The sequence below is a fragment of the Tachypleus tridentatus genome, chromosome 12, assembly GCF_004210375.1.
Source record: "Tachypleus tridentatus isolate NWPU-2018 chromosome 12, ASM421037v1, whole genome shotgun sequence".
Taxonomy (NCBI): Eukaryota; Metazoa; Arthropoda; class Merostomata; order Xiphosura; family Limulidae; genus Tachypleus; species Tachypleus tridentatus.
Window position 1 is genome coordinate 111,310,820 of NC_134836.1, and position 16,399 is coordinate 111,327,218.

Here is a 16,399-nt window from a genome sequence, read left to right on the forward strand (position 1 = left end):
ATGACACAATTAAAATGATTCTGTTAAGATCCGAAAATCTCTCTAAAAATGCTTATTTAAATCACCAATAATCTTTTACTGAAATTCCTGGTTGACATCTTTTGTGATTCCAGCATGAAACTAAATGAAACACTGATGTGAGAGGTTTCCTCCTTCCAAACGTGCTTCAAACAATGACAGCTTTCTCTGAAATCCTTTAATGATTCTATGGAGATCACAGACAAGGTTATTCTTCCCCTGAAGTTTCAAGTTCAATTCATTTATGTGGGATGTGATGTCAACCAAAAATTACAACTTTGAGAACCACGTTGGATCCGACAGAAGTGGATCGACTCTATATTTATCGATAAGAAATATATATATTTCTCTTCTCAGCTTATAAAAACGAGACAAGACTTTACCGCAGCTGAGCCACCTCACCGCTGTGTGATTAGGTAAGTCACAGAAATCCTAATCAATTTCTTCAAGAAACGCCTTGAACTGGCGATGATTAAGTGCATGACCCCGAATGAAGTTCACTGCAGAAATGACTGGTTTCAGTACGCAAGAAATATCTAAGTCTTTTCCACAGAGTGCTTGTTGATGTATGATGCAGTGTATGAACAGAGCGCTTGGGAGTTGAAGATCTTCCAACTGTTTCCTGATCAGCCCCACCAGACCCTTCTTTACTCCAGCCATGTTTTTTCCTCCGTCTATTGTTACACCTCTAAGCTGATTCCACTAAAGGTTATAGTCTTGCAAATTTTATGCACTTCCATGTAAATGTCTTCTCCAGTTGTTCTTCTATGCATGCTGCAAACTGATGCCAACTCTTCCGTGATCTGAAAGTCCAAATTAACTCCACGAATGAACACGGGAAGTTGTGACGTACTCGAGAGATCAATAGACTTATCCTGTGCCAGAGAATGTCATAGGAAGTTTCTAGCTTTTTGACGTATCTGTAATGCGATGTTCTCTCCAAGTTCTTCTGCTCTCCGTACAACTGAAGTTGCTGAAAGGTTGATACTTTCAAAGAAATTGGCTTTTTCAGGACACAGCTCATTTGCTGCTTCCATCGTACATTCTTTGATGAAGCTGCCGTCAGTGAAAGGTTTTCCTCGCTATGCCATCCCATGCACTATTTTGTAACTTGTACGAGTGACAGATTCATTTTCGGCAAACATTCTCGTGAAGAGATTCTTTTGAGATTCAAACACACGTTTCATGGATTCAAATTTCTCAGAACGGAACTTTCCTGAAAATTTCAAATATGTTGACAGATGTTTTGTTTCATAGTGACGTCGAAGAGTGTACTCTTTCAAAACGGCAACACTTTCGGTACATATCACACAAGTTGCTTTCTGGTTTTTTGTTTCCACAAAGAAGTACTTTTCTCCCCATTCTTCATTGAAAGCACGACACTTAGAGTCCACTTTTTTACTTTTAAAAGCAGCCATAACGATGAGTGAAAATAAAACAGGATCTGAAAATGAAAAACACAGAACGCTGTGAGAAAAGTATTGTACTGGTCCAAAAACGCACAAACAAAATATATTGAAACGTACGTTTGCCACGACACTTACCTGAGAACGAGTTGCGAAAAGCGCATAACCCGACTACTTAGAGAAATGAGCTTGCTGAAGCGGTAATCCCAGGCCGCTGAATTTACAAGACGAGTCGATAGGACGAGGGTTAAGTCTGTACTTGTTTTCAAAATCCTAATGCTTTCATAGATACGTGCCTCGATATGAATAAAAGGGCAGCAAGGACAAAAGAAGAATTTTTCTAATGGTTAAAAATACACGTGACAGCCTTGTTTCTTTTTATCATAACGTCTTGTGTTTGCCAGCTTAAAACGACCATCGGTGTAATTTATTTTGTTATGATAGTCAGACATTTGATGAAATGTCACTTTTTATTTCCAAGCGGCTAGCTGCTGTCGGGCCGGACAAAATGACCTCGAGGGCCGTATCTGGCCCGCGAGCCGTAGTTTGGTGACCCCTGCTCTAGTCTTACACTGCTAAAATAGGAACGGCTAGCGCAGATAGTCCTCGAGTAGTTTTGCTCGAAATTCAAAACAATTCAAACCACTTATTACAACCACATGCAGTCAGGAATCTTTATCTCCCACTTTACAGAAACAGATTTTTAAAGTTTTAAGTTCTCAGACTTATGGCTCAACTACCTTATAATATTGTAGTTTTTATTAATTGTTACACTGGTGGAACAAATCTCAAACCAAATTAATTATACTTATTTAAGTTATTTCACTCTGCTACCGCTAGGAGGATAATGTATATTTTTTCTTTGTTTAAAAAATAAACTGTTGGTCTGAATAAATAAAACACATTAAGATGTTATATGAAATTAAACATTTTGTGATGTCCTCCGATGGGAAGTCAGCAAGTTCCCGAACTTAAACGCTAAAATTCGGGATTCGATTCCACGCTCGAACACAGCAGATATAGCTCAAAGTGGCTTTGCTCTAAAACGAACAAATTTTGAGATTTTTCGTTTTTATAAGTTTTGTATTTTATAACTCCCAAAAAAAGACTAGGATGGATTCGAACCCAAGATATCACACAAATGAGAGACACGTTTACACGTAAGTAGTTGTAACAAATCTCAATTTTCAATATATTGTCAATGGAATAGGATATATTTTTTGAAATTCTTAATATAAATTGAAAAATTAAAAACTCATTAAATTTCTCTAAAGTAACAGCACTAAATTGATTTGCAGCATTGTTTTATTCTTAACATGAAAGATGCGTTTTAATACAGTGAATGTTTTATGATATACGAGGAATATTTCAAAATTCCACCAGCAGAGGCAGAACAGGTACTACATACTGTTACGACCTAAAGAAATATTGTTCGTGACAACTAATAGGAATGAGTTGTATTATACACACCACACACCGTTGTAACCTAAAGAAACATTGTCTGGGATCACTACTACATGTGGGTTATATATCCCGTACAAGAGACTGTTGTAGCGTTGAGAAATATTGCGTATGATCACCAGTTGTTGCGGGTTGTGTGATACATACCATACTCTGTTGTGGCGTTCAGAGACTGATTTTCAATTGAATCATTCTACTAGACCTAAATACTTTGTTTCACGGTCACTTAACACAGATAACTAAAGACGAAAGAAATGAGGGTGCATTTATCTCATACGTGTGTATTTTGTAACTACACACATTATTTAAGGACTATTTGAGTGACATCTTAAGCTATGTTGAAATCATGCGATGCCAAAGATTCTGTTATTGATGTTATTGTGAAATGATACCTCTTCACGACTATTTTAAGCGCTGTGAAATCTGATGTTGCTAAGGGCATTGTGTATCACACCTCCATAGTGTGTTCTTCCGCATGTGAATTTTGCTTTCAGTTTTATCAAGATTAATATAAGAATCAGTAACTAAAAGATAAGGGTGTTCGTAGACAACTCAACGCAAATATAATGCTGATGTGTTTAATTTGGAGATAAGTGTAGACAACGATAGAAGGGAAAGAGAATAAAAGCTTCGTGGAACGAAAGGACTTGATGATCAACTTATTACAGTAAGTACTCTGTTCATGAGAAATTTTTCATTTAAATTACTTCCACGTTTTACAAGTTTTTTAAAAGCTTATCAAATAAACAATAACCAGAACCGAAGCGTGCCTAATTATCATCACGTGCTCGAAGAAGTAAGAAGATTTCATTTATAGATTGAGAAATAGTGAATTTGGTTATGTCCTTCTACCATATTGATGGCTGGCAAGCTAACAACAAGATTAAAGTTTTCATCTTACCTACTGCCCCAAAAGTGGTACAACCTAATTTTACTTGAGCACCCACATCTCGCCCTCCTAATTTTTATTTCTAATTCTATATCTATTGCTACTCTTTATTTCTTATGCAAGACTACCGAATAGAGGTTAAGACTGGTAGAAGGTGTATCCCCATCGCAATGTGGGTCCTATTTCGGAGTCACCTCTAAAACCTAGGGTACATTTTATAATCCCACATTATAACTTGTACCTTTGGTTCTTTTTCAGTTGATAGAGCGTTTTTTTGTTTAATTTGCTTTTGTGTTATAACAAACTAATATATATGTATTTACACACACATGCACATGTTAAATCAAGATAGTTTTAGTTTTCGTAGAAGATAGGACCACAAACGTCTTATATTTTCATAATTTTGGTCAATACTAAAAAAAGTTATTCTGATTTGGGTAATAATTATCCATTATCATCATATCACCTTCAGATACACTTCAAGCTATGTGATGAGTTTAGTAATCTCATGATAAAGGAATGTATCTTGTGGGCGTATTTAAAAATGACCAAAGTAGGCCTAATTGAAAACGGCCAATTTATTTAACAAGAAACAGGAGTCTGTGTTTAGGTTCTTAAGCTATATAGAGTTACTAGAGACTTTATCGGTCTACATAAACTTAGCAATCAGCTCAGTATTTATTAAAGTATAAATGTTAACCAGTTACTTGAATTGTTGTAATATAACATGACCTTGTCTGAGTGAATCGGACCGCTAAAAATATTTCCAGTAATGTATCTAAGACCGGCTGGTATGGGTATTAAAACTTTTACTAATAAAGCACAGAACAACGTTTCGACTTTCTTCACTCATTTTTAGGATAACCAGACGCCTTCACACTTTACAAAATCATTTATAAATATAAACTAATATACTTTTAAGAACATGAAATAAAATTAATCAGGAAAGTAATAGATTTCAAATATAACAATATTTTGCTACATCAAATGTACGTAAACTGATAACTGTAAAACATGAATATATATAACAGCAAACATCCTCTAAACATTTACGGTCAAATTGGTGTTTTCACGACAATAATCCTTCTTGAAACAGATGATTTCTAGTATAACCGAAAACAATTCTAATCGGAGACGCCGAAGTCTGCAAGTCCACTGATGTTAGGCTTAACACAAATCAGGTCTTTACTAAGTGCACCTATATTCGATAAAGAAAAAAATTAACACTAACTTGGATACATTTTCACTTTTGTTTAGTTATTGTTAAACTTTACTCTACTTAAAATTAGCAAGAAATAAATATATAAAAGTTTTTCAAATATCTAACGTTAGGTTGTCGAGCAATAAGTTTTTAACACATTGCTGTCTTATTTGTGTGATGAAATATACTCACGTTGGTTTGTACGCATGCGCATTTCGATAGTAGGTGCAGGTACATTTTCGGAACAAAAACTTATTTTTAGGCCCGGCATGGCCAGTAGGGTTCGACTCGTAATCTGAGGGTCTCGGGTTCGAATCCTCCATCGCACCAAACATGCTCGCCCTTTCAGCCGTCGGGGCGTTGTAAAACTACGATCAATCCCACTATTCGTTGGTAAAAGAGTAGCCCAAGAGTTGGCGATGGGTGATTATAACTAGCTGCTTCCCTCTAGTTTAACACTTCTAAATTACGGACGGCTGAAAGGGCGAGCATGTTTGGTGCGATGGAGGATTCGAACCCGAGACCCTCAGATTACGAGTCGAACCCTACTGGCCATGCCGGGGCGTTGTAAAATTACGATCAATCCCACTATTCGTTGGTAAAAGAGTAGCCCAAGAGTTGGCGATGGGTGATTATAACTAGCTGCTTCCCTCTAGTTTAACACTTCTAAATTACGGACGGCTAGCGCAGATTGCTCTTGAGTAGCTTTAGGCGAAATTCAAAACAAACAAACAAACTCATTGAAATTTTAACCGAGACAATCACTTATATACCAAATATTGACGATTCAGTCTAGAGAAAAATATTTATTACCTTTCATTTCGCTCATAAATTACTATTTATTATTTTATTAAAATTGCCTCCATTTTTGGATTATTTAAAATTCCTTTCACCCTCCCCTAGGCTGTGAACGCTAACAACAGGTACTTGTTTTTGTTTTCTTTGTTTTTGAATTGAGCGCAAAGCTACACAAGGCCTATCTGCGCTAGCTATCCCTAATTTAGCAGTGTAAGACTAGAGGTAAGGCAGCTAATTATCACCACCCACCGCCAACTCTTGAGCTACTCTTTTACCAACGAATAGTGGGATTGACCACAACTTTATAACGCCCCCACGGCTGAAAGGACGAGTATGTTTGGTGCGAGAGGAATTCGAACCTGAGACCCTTAGATTACGTGTCGAACGCCTTAACCCACCTGGCCATGCCAGGCCCAACCGGTACTTAACTACATACTAAAACTATTTTAAAGAAAAAGGAAAAAAAAGAACGCGATTTGTTAGCTTCGACGTTCGATTTGGATTCGTTAAAAACTAAAATCAACGATGCGGCTTTTGGTGTAACAGATTTTATATCTGTTCTCAATTAACGAATGGTCAAAAGAAACGGGTAATATTTATTGTATATTAATTAGAGTAATATATGTGACGTGTTTGTATAGCTACGTAATGTGTATTATAACTATACTACAGGGTGTTCGAAAAGTCACAGTGCACTTATATATTTATTAAGAGACATGTTTCAATATAGAATACAGGAGGGAAATATGAATGACAATTATAAACAATGTTGAAATTGACCCCCGTTGACATCAATACAGGCCTGGATCCTTCTTATTTTGTTTCTAAACACCGCTATCAGTTGCTGGCTTGAAATCGACCAAATGAAAGCAGTTATCGGTGCTTACAAAACTGCACAATAACTTTCTGAACACCCTGCATAATAGTATTTTATACATTGTTAAACACGTCACGGAAGGCTCGGCAAACAGAACATAACAAACAGTTTTATAATTTAACGAATATTTTAATACGTCAATTACGTATATTAACGCCGAAGAAGTCGCAAAGGCGAAACATGGTTTAAATAAAAATATATTCTTTTATATTTATCTGGAAGGTAAAAGTCGTTTTTTTTTTACCTTTATCACAGCATTAAAATACAAAAATGCAACAATTACCCAGTTTCTTACAACAACAATTATCTATCTGATATTGTAGACACGTCATGTTGCTAAGAGTAAAACCTTAGAAACCAGTTCACAGAAAACTAAGAGATTATAAAACAAGTTCGATAGCAGTGGTTCCCAACCAGTTGTGCGAGATAGCGTTCCAGGGGTTGAGAAATAACATTTGTTTTGACCACATTCAACTTTATTCTCAAATAAATAATTACTGTGAGCGGTGCGAGAACATAAACTTTTTTACGGGTGCAGAGCGTAAAGAAGGTTGGGTACCACTGTTCTAGAGCAAATGGAGTTTTCAGTTTTTTCGCGTTCGTCGTATAATTTTGGTCTACTCTCGGCAAATGGAAAAATCGCTACCACTCGAAAAGTTTATCATCTTTGTGTTTGTGATATTACGGTAGTGCTAGTTCCATTTACTTACCGCAAACCACTAAGTTTATTATATTTTTCATGTCCGCTGTAATTTTACTAATTGTGGCACACTTAGAAATCGTGCTACTCACATATATACAAAAAATAACAGATTGAGAAAATAACGATGGCTAGAAATTACAAAGCTTTCTCACCTCAGTTATGAACAAGAAATATCCAGATTTTGGGCAGGTCAAAATACTTCAAAAAATTAGTATTTATACTTTTATAAATTCAAAAAGATTTCTTTGATTATCCCATGTTAGAAGTATTTCAGAGTGAAAGATATGTCGAATCAATTGGACTGAAGTGTCATGAACTCTAAGTATAAGAGTCGTACACTATTAGTGGATATTCAAAAGATGGAAGTGTCCGACACTCTTAAGTAAAAAATAACTGGAAAAAAAAGTGTCCTACACTGAGTGAGAAATAAAAACAAAAAAGAACCCTACACACTAGATGAGAAGAAACTGGAAGGAAGTGTCCTACACTCTGAGTGAGAATTGCCTAGAATAAAGAGCCCTGAAATCTAGATGAGAAAAACTGGAAGAAACTGTCCTAAACTCTGAGTGAGAAATGACTACAAGAAAGAGCACTACACACTGGATGAATGGATGAGAAGCAATTGGAAGGAACTGTCCTAATCTCCAAGTGAATAATGCCTAGAATAAACAGCCCAACACACTGGATGAGAAGAAACTAGAACGAAGTGTCCAACACTCCGAGTGAAAAATAACAACATGAAAGAACACAACACACTGAATGAGAAGAAACTGGAAGGGAGTGCCCTACACTCTGAGTAAGAAATGACTAAAAGAAAGTGCACTACACACTGGATGAGAAGAAACTGGAAGGAAGTGCCCTACACTCTGAGTAAGAAATAACTACAAGAAAAAAAACCTACACACTGGATAAGAAGAAACTGGAAAGAAAGTATCCTAAACTCTGAGTAAGAAATAACTACAAGAAAGAAACCTACACACTGGATAAGAAGAAACTGGAAAGAAAGTGCCCTACACTCTAAGTGAGAATTGCCTAGAATAAAGAGCCCTGAAATCTAGATGAGAAAAACTGGAAGAAACTGTCCTAAACTCTGAGTGAGAAATGACTACAAGAAAGAGCACTACACACTGGATGAATGGATGAGAAGAAATTGGAAGGAACTGTCCTAATCTCCAAGTGAATAATGCCTAGAATAAACAGCCCAACACACTAGATGAGAAGAAACTAGAACGAAGTGTCCAACACTCTGAGTAAGAAATGACTAAAAGAAAGTGCACTACACACTGGATGAGAAGAAACTGGAAGGTAGTGCCCTACACTCTGAGTAAGAAATAACTACAAGAAAAAAAACCTACACACTGGATAAGAAGAAACTGGAAAGAAAGTATCCTAAACTCTGAGTAAGAAATAACTACAAGAAAGAAACCTACAAACTGGATAAGAAGAAACTGGAAAGAAAGTGCCCTACACTCTGAGTGAGAAATGACAGAAACAAAGAACCATACCCAAAAAATGAGAAGAAACTGGAAGGGAGTGCCCCACACTTTGAGTAAGAAATAACAACAAGAAAGTGCACTACACACTGGATGAGAAGAAACTAGAAGGAAGTGCTCTACACTCTGAGTGGGAAATCACTACAAGAAAGAACCCTACATACTGGATGAGAAGAAATTGGAATGAACTCTCCCACACTCCTGGAGAGAAATGCCTAGAATAAAGTGCCCTACATACTGGAATAAAAGAAACTTGGAGGTAGTGTCCTACACTCCGAGTGAGAAAAGACTACAAAAAAGAACCCTACACACTGGATGAGAAAAAACTGAAAGGAAGTGACCTACACTCTGAGTGAGAAATGACAACAAAAAAGAACCCTACACACAGGATGAGAAGAAACTGGAAGGAAGTGTTTTACACACCGAGTGAGAAATGACTACAAGAAAGAACCCTACACACTGGAAGAGAAGAAACTGGATAGAACTGTTCTAAACTCCGAGTCAGAAATGTTTAGAATAAAGAGCACTACACATTGAATGAGAAGACTCTGGAAGGAACAGTCCTACACTCGGATGAGAAACGCCCAAAATAAAGAGCTCTACACACTGCAAGAGAAGAAACTGGAGGTTCTCTACACTCTGAGTGAGAAATAACTACAAGAAAAAGCACTACACACTGGATGAGAAGAAACTGGAAAGAAGTGCACTGTACTCCGAGTGAGAAATGACTACGAGAAAGAGCACTACACACTGGATGAGAAGTAACTAGAAGGAAGTGCCCTACATTCTGAGTGAGAAATGACTACAAGAACGAACCCTACACACTGGATGAGAAGAAACTGGAAGGGAGTGCCCTACACTATGAGAAAGAAATGACTAAAAGAAAGTGCACTACAAACTGGATGAGAAGAAACTGGAAGGAATTGTCCTAATCTCCGAGTGAAAAATGCCTAGAATAAAGAGCCCTACACACTGGATGAGAAGAAACTGGAAAAAAATGACCTACACTCTAAGTGAGAAATAACTACAAGAAAGAACCCTATAAGCTGGATGAGAAGAAAATGGAAAGAAAGTGTCCTACACTCTGAGTAAGATATAACTACAAGAAAGAAACCTACACACTGGATAAGAAGAAACTGGAAAGAAAGTGCCCTACACTCTGTGTGAGAGATGACTAAAAATAAGAACCGTACCCAAAGGATGAGAAGAAACTGGAAGGGAGTGCCCCACACTTTGAGTAAGAAATGACAACAAGAAAGTGCACTACACACTGGATGAGAAGAAAGTGGAACAAAGTGTCCAACACTGCTGAGTGGGAAATGACTACAAGAAAGAACCCTACACACTGGATGAGAAGAATTTGGAATGAACTTTCCTACACTCCTGGAGAGAAATGCCAGGAATAAAGTGCCCTACATACTGGAAGAAAAGAAACTTGGAGGTTGTGCCCTACACTCTGAGTGAGAAATGACTACCAAAAAGAACGCTACACACTGGATGAGAAAAAACTGAAAGGAAGTGACCTACACTCTGAGTGAGAAATGACTACAAGAAAGAACCCTTCACACTGGATGAGAAGAAACTGGATAGAACTGTCCTAAACTCCGAGTCAGAAATGTTTAGAATAAAGAGCTCTACACACTGAATGAGAAGAAACTGGAAGGAACTGTACTACACTCTAGGTGAGAAACGCCCAAAATTAAGAGCTCTACACACTGGAAGAGAAAAAACTGAAAGTTTCCTACACTATGAGTGAGAAATAACTACGAGAAAGAGCACTACACACTGGATGAGAAGAAACTGGAAGAAAGTGCCCTGCACTATGAGTGAAAAATGACTACAAGAAAGACCCTTACTCACTGGATGAGAAGAAATTGGAATGAACTGTCCTACACTCCTGGAGAGAAATGCCTGGAATAAAGTGTCCTACACACTGGAAGAAAAGAAACTGGGAGGTAGTGCCCTACACTCTAAGTGAGAAATGACTTCAAGAAAGAACCCTACATACTGGATGAGAAGAGACTGGAAGGAAGAGACCTACACTCTGAGTGAGAAATGACTACAAGAATGAAACCTACACACTGGATGAGAAGAAACTAGAAGGAAGTGTCCTACACTATAAGTAAGAAATGACTAAAAGAAAGAGCACTACACACTGGATGAGAAAAAATTGGAAGGAAGAGTCCTACATTCTGAGTGAGAAATTACTACGAAAAAGAGCACTACACACTGGATGAGAAGTCACTGGAGGGAGTGCCCTACATTCTGAGTGAGAAATGACTACAAGAAAGAACCCTACATATTGGATGAGAAGAGACTGGAAAGAAGAGACCTATACTCCGAGTGAGAAATAACTACATCAAAGAGCACCACACACTGGATGAGTAGAAATTGGAAGGAAGTGCCCTACACTCTGAGTGATAAATGACTACAAGAAAGAATCCTACACTCTGGATAAGAAGAAACTGTACTGAACTGTCCTAAACTCCGAGTGAGAAATGCCTAGAATAAAGAGCTTTTCACATTGGATGAGAAAAAACTGGAAGGAAGTGTCCTACACTCCGAAATGAATACAAAAAAGAACCTCACACACAGGATGAGAAGAAAGTGGAAGGAAATATCCTATACTCTAATGAGAAAAGACTACAAGAAAGAGCCATACACACTCGATGAGAAGAAACAGGAAGAAACTGTTCTACACTATCAATGAGAAATGACTACAAGAAAGAACCCTACATACTGGATGAGAAGAAACTGGAAGTGTCCTACACTCCGAGTGAGAAATGACCACAAGAAAGAATCCTACACACTGGATGAAAAAAAAACTGGAATGAACTGACCTATACTCTGAGTGAGAAATAACTACAGTAAAGAACCCTACATACTGGATGAGAAGAAACTGGAAGGATGAGTCCTACACTCCGAGTGAGAAAAGACTACAAGAAAGAATCCTAAACATTGGATGAGAAGAAAGTGGAAGGAAGTGTCCTACACTCCGAAATTAATACAAAAAAGACCCCTACACACTGGATGAGAAGAAAGTGGAAAGAAAGTACACTATACTCTAAGTGAAAAATGACTAAAAGAAATAACCATACCCACTGGATGAGAAGGAACTGGAAGGGAGTGCCCTACACTCTGAGTGAGAAATGACTAAAAGAAAGTGCACTACACACTGGATAAGAAGTAACTGGAAAGAAGTGCAATACACTTTGAGTAAGAAATGACTACAAGAAAGAACCCTACATCACTGAATGAGAAGAAACTGGAACAAAGTGCTTTACATTCTGAGTGAGAAATGACTACAAGAAAGAACTTTAAACACTGGATGAGAAGAAACTCGAAGGAAGTGTCCTATACTCTGAGTGAGAAATGACTGCAAGAAAGAATCATACACACTGGATCAGAAGAAAGTGGAAGGAAGTGTGCTATACTTAGAGTGAGAAATAACTATAAGAAAGAACCCTACACACTAGATGAAAAGAAACTGGAAGGAACTGTCCTACACCCGAGTACAAAATGCCTAGAATAAAGAGCCCTACACACTGGAAGAGAAGAAACTGGAAGGAAGAGTCCTACACTCCGAGTGAGAAATACCTAGAATAAAGACTCCTACACACTGGATGACAAGAAACAGAAAGGAACTGTCCTACACTCTGGGTGACAAACGACTAGAATAAAAAGCCCTACACAATGGAAAAGAAGAAACTGGAAGTGCCCTGCACTCTGAATGAGAAATAACTACAATTAAGAACACTACATATGGGTGAGAAGAAACTGGAAGGAAGTGCCGTTCACTCTGAGTGAGAAATGATAACAAGAATGAGCACTACACACTGGCTATACAAGCTTAGATGGCTTCAAATTTGCGTTTGAAAGGACAGCGTCACAAAGCATGCACTTTTTTTTGCAGATCCTCAATTGTTCCAATGCAAGTGAAACCAAATTTCACATAATCATCATTCTATTTCCTTTTCTTTGATATAATGAAGTTTTTTTGCACGAACACAGAATCAACAATTCACTGACTACCATAGCATCATGCATGGATTTATATAGTCTGCGAAACTTTCTAGAACATTCTCGAAAATACGTCACATGACGTCATCGATTAATTCTGGATACTTCTGGAAGTTTCTGGAGTCACGATCATATGAATACATAACATAAATAAATAACAGATACTTTAAAACAGTGTTGACGAACGTAACCTAATTTGTTGTGCCGAGTATTTAGGTTACGTTTACATTTCGTGTGTTGTTTGTTTACAATTGTACATTAAGATTTCACTCTGCGTCGGTGACGGTAGAAACGATAGTTTATCGTAACAAGGTAAAAAGCTACATCTGTAACAAGAAAAATAAGAAATAAAAATCAAACGTAAGTTTTGAATATATAGGACAGTACCCTTAATATAAACAAAAAAAACAACAACAACTGAAATGTTATCTAGCACCCGGTGGAACGCTATCTCGCACCCCTGGTTGGGAACCACTGTACTAGAAACTAGTTTATACAATGTCTTAAAAACAAACAAACAACGCAAATATCAAAACGTTACGGCTAAAAGTATCTTTACCTTTCTCAGTTAAAAAAAAAAAGTTTTCAAGGACACATCAGCTTTGTTTAAATGTTCTTTAAATTGAATTCCAAGAAGTAGAATGTTTACAGTTCACTTCTAAAATTGTTAATTATGAACATTCGCACTTACTAGGTACTTCGAAGAAAAAGGTATTGGAATCTGCTTCATCCTGGGCTTTGACAGTGATAATGTCAATATTAGCTGCACATTTCAGAATTTTAAACATACTAAAGAAAAAAAAACCAGTTGTTAGAATTAGCAATCGAAAACAAGGGAGACCTAACAATCTATAGAACGCAATTAAAAAAAAGAAATGAACAAAGGTCACAATATTTATATTCCTTTATTTTTGTATACAGTATTCCCTTACTTATGAAGAATATTTTTTGGAACACTAAAAAAAATTGTGAAATATTTTACAACATGGCATAAAATTACCTTTAGTAAAATACTAAAACTTATTGAAGAGTATTACTGAGTGTTAATTATTATCAAAATTTGGTAAATTATCCCGTAATTTTGTTCACCAGGTAAACTACAGGTAATCACCGATTGTGAACTGTCCATAGTGATGTAACCCTTTACTATGGCAGTCTTCAGAAATGAATTTTCTGACTATGTTTATGCTCTAAAAGGTATTTCTGAATTGGTGTTTGTACAGTTTATAAGAGTTTACATAAAATTTCTTACTGATAGTAATAAACGACGTTTTATTGAGTCTTTTTTTAATATGCTTATTTCAAATACAACCGTAAATAATATAGTGGATTTATAACTGTTACCTTTCTATATACTAATAGAGAACTTCAGATGTATACAAATATATATATGTGTGTGTGCACGTGTATTTATTTTTCTTTAAAATTTTAATATTAGTTTATTGATGCATGTACTTTACTTTACGACGTTTTTTGAATTTTTATTTACCCTGTAAAATGTTACAAAATACGAAAATTCATTCCCTACGTGAAAAAATATATTATAAATCATCTAAATATAATTTTACTATGAATTAAGTTATCAATAACTTCTTTATAACTGTAATGTTTAAACTTCAATTATTTGAGATTAGGTAAGATAAAAACCTAATTTAAGCTGCTGACCGCGTCAGTTAATTTATTTCAAAGTCAGTTAATCAAATTAATAAGATTTCTAAAAAAAATCAACGATGAAATTTAATCCACTTTAATGATATAAAATAAAACATTTCCAAGAAGTAAAAACGAATTTTATCTTTCATGTTTAACTTTACCTTCCAAGATTCATACCCATAGAAATGTTTCTGTCATAGCGGTGCTTGTTGAAACCATCACTTCGTAAATTTACAGAGACAAGACTGACGTGAGAATTGTCCATCGCTTGCAAGCTGATCCCTATGGGTGAGAAGTCCCATGTCGCCTCGTTGAAAAAGTATTTGATAGCTTCTAAAACCTTCTTTTGTAGAGAACCTTGAGCAAGACGTGCTTCAGATATTTTATGTGTACTTAGGATGAGAAAATTTGTTTACTGAGTTATTCTCCTTATGAAACGATCCATAAACTCTTAGAACGTTGTATGAATCATCCCTTCGCAGTTATCTCACTGTACAATAAAGCAAAATTGAAGAATGCATAATACTCGATCTAAAAACTTAGCCCTAAATATCAGATTTGACTCCACAACAATCTACATTCACGTTTTTTATTTTATTTTTTGTTTCTTCTCCTATCAATAAATGGCTACCAAAAATTATATTTAAAATTGTATCATAATATGCATGAAACCATAATAAATAAATTATTGCGTTTTACATCATAAAAACATTAATCTTTGACATTATACGAATAATGACGATGACCGAAGAAAGTCGAAACGTTGTTCGCTCCTTTACATAGTGCTTTCTCTATCCATACCAGCCATTTTACATATATAATTTTCTCTACAAGTGGGTTTTTCTCGTCATCACTGAAATAGCCCATTGTGTAATTTTGAACTAAGAAAACAACAGTGAGAAAGTCCTATAAAAACTGTTTATTTGTGCTGCTTAGAAACGTATTGTATATTTTTGGAGGCCCAGCATGGCCAGGTGGGTTAAGGCATTCGACTCGTAATCTGAGGGTCGTAGGTTCGAATCCCCGTCACGCCAAACATGATTGCCCTTTCAGCCGTGGGGGCGTTATAATGTTACGGTCAATCCCACTATTCGTTGGTAAAAGAGTAACCCAAGAGTTGGCAGTGGGTGGTGATGACTAGCTGCCTTTCTTCTAATTTTACACTGCAAAATTAGGGACGGCTAGCGCAGATAACCCTCGAGTAGCTTTGTGCGAAATAAAAAACAACAACAACAAAAACATATATTTGGATATATCGGAAATCTTACTTATTTTATTTCACTTTTAAAACATTTTCCGAGGGAGCCCTTTTGGTCAATTCACAAAAATGAACCCTCTGAGCTTTCTGGTTTTAAGTAGTAGAACTCTTGCTTGGCGTGCAAGAGGTGTAAGATTGAATTACAAGGGTGCACAAGAAGTTTAGTCACTACCACGTTAAACTAATTGAGTTATTACTGCACTAACTGTTTTTCTTAAAGCTATTTCTGTTTATAACACTTAGCAACAACCACGATCCAGTTACGATTGTAAACTTATAACATATTGCATTGATTTATCTAGCTAACTTATGCGTACGTTGAATGAAACGCACAATTTTTATTTCAAAATCAAATACTTAGACCACACAATATCTCATCGATAAGTCTGAAGGCTTATATCGCTAAATTTCGGGTTTAGATACTTGCGATAGCCTGAAAACAAACAGCCCATTGTGTATTTTTGCGTTTAGCAACAAACTAATGTTTAGTTTCTGTTCCAAACCAAACCACAACGTAACACACTATAGAAGCAATTTAAGATTAAGTTGTTGTTGTTGTTGTTGTTTTAAATTAAGCGCAAAGCTACACAATGGGCTATCTGTGCTCTGCCCACAACGGGTA

General features: G+C 36.4%; 1 protein-coding gene and 1 long non-coding RNA gene across 4 annotated transcripts in view; one reads left to right on the forward strand and one right to left on the reverse strand.

Moving 5' to 3' along the window:
* Positions 1–14,925, reverse strand: part of LOC143234891 (proliferating cell nuclear antigen-like) — a gene marked incomplete at its 5' end in the record, with an annotated part of 37,095 nt that extends 22,170 nt beyond the window's left edge. The window contains 2 exons of the mRNA XM_076472583.1: positions 13,558–13,655; positions 14,681–14,925. Coding sequence (XP_076328698.1) covers positions 13,558–13,655; positions 14,681–14,925 — 343 coding nt within the window. The remainder of the gene's footprint in view (positions 1–13,557; positions 13,656–14,680) is intronic.
* LOC143235350 (uncharacterized) overlaps positions 1–16,399 on the forward strand; it is a 281,246-nt gene that overhangs the window by 246,869 nt on the left and 17,978 nt on the right. The window lies entirely within an intron of this gene.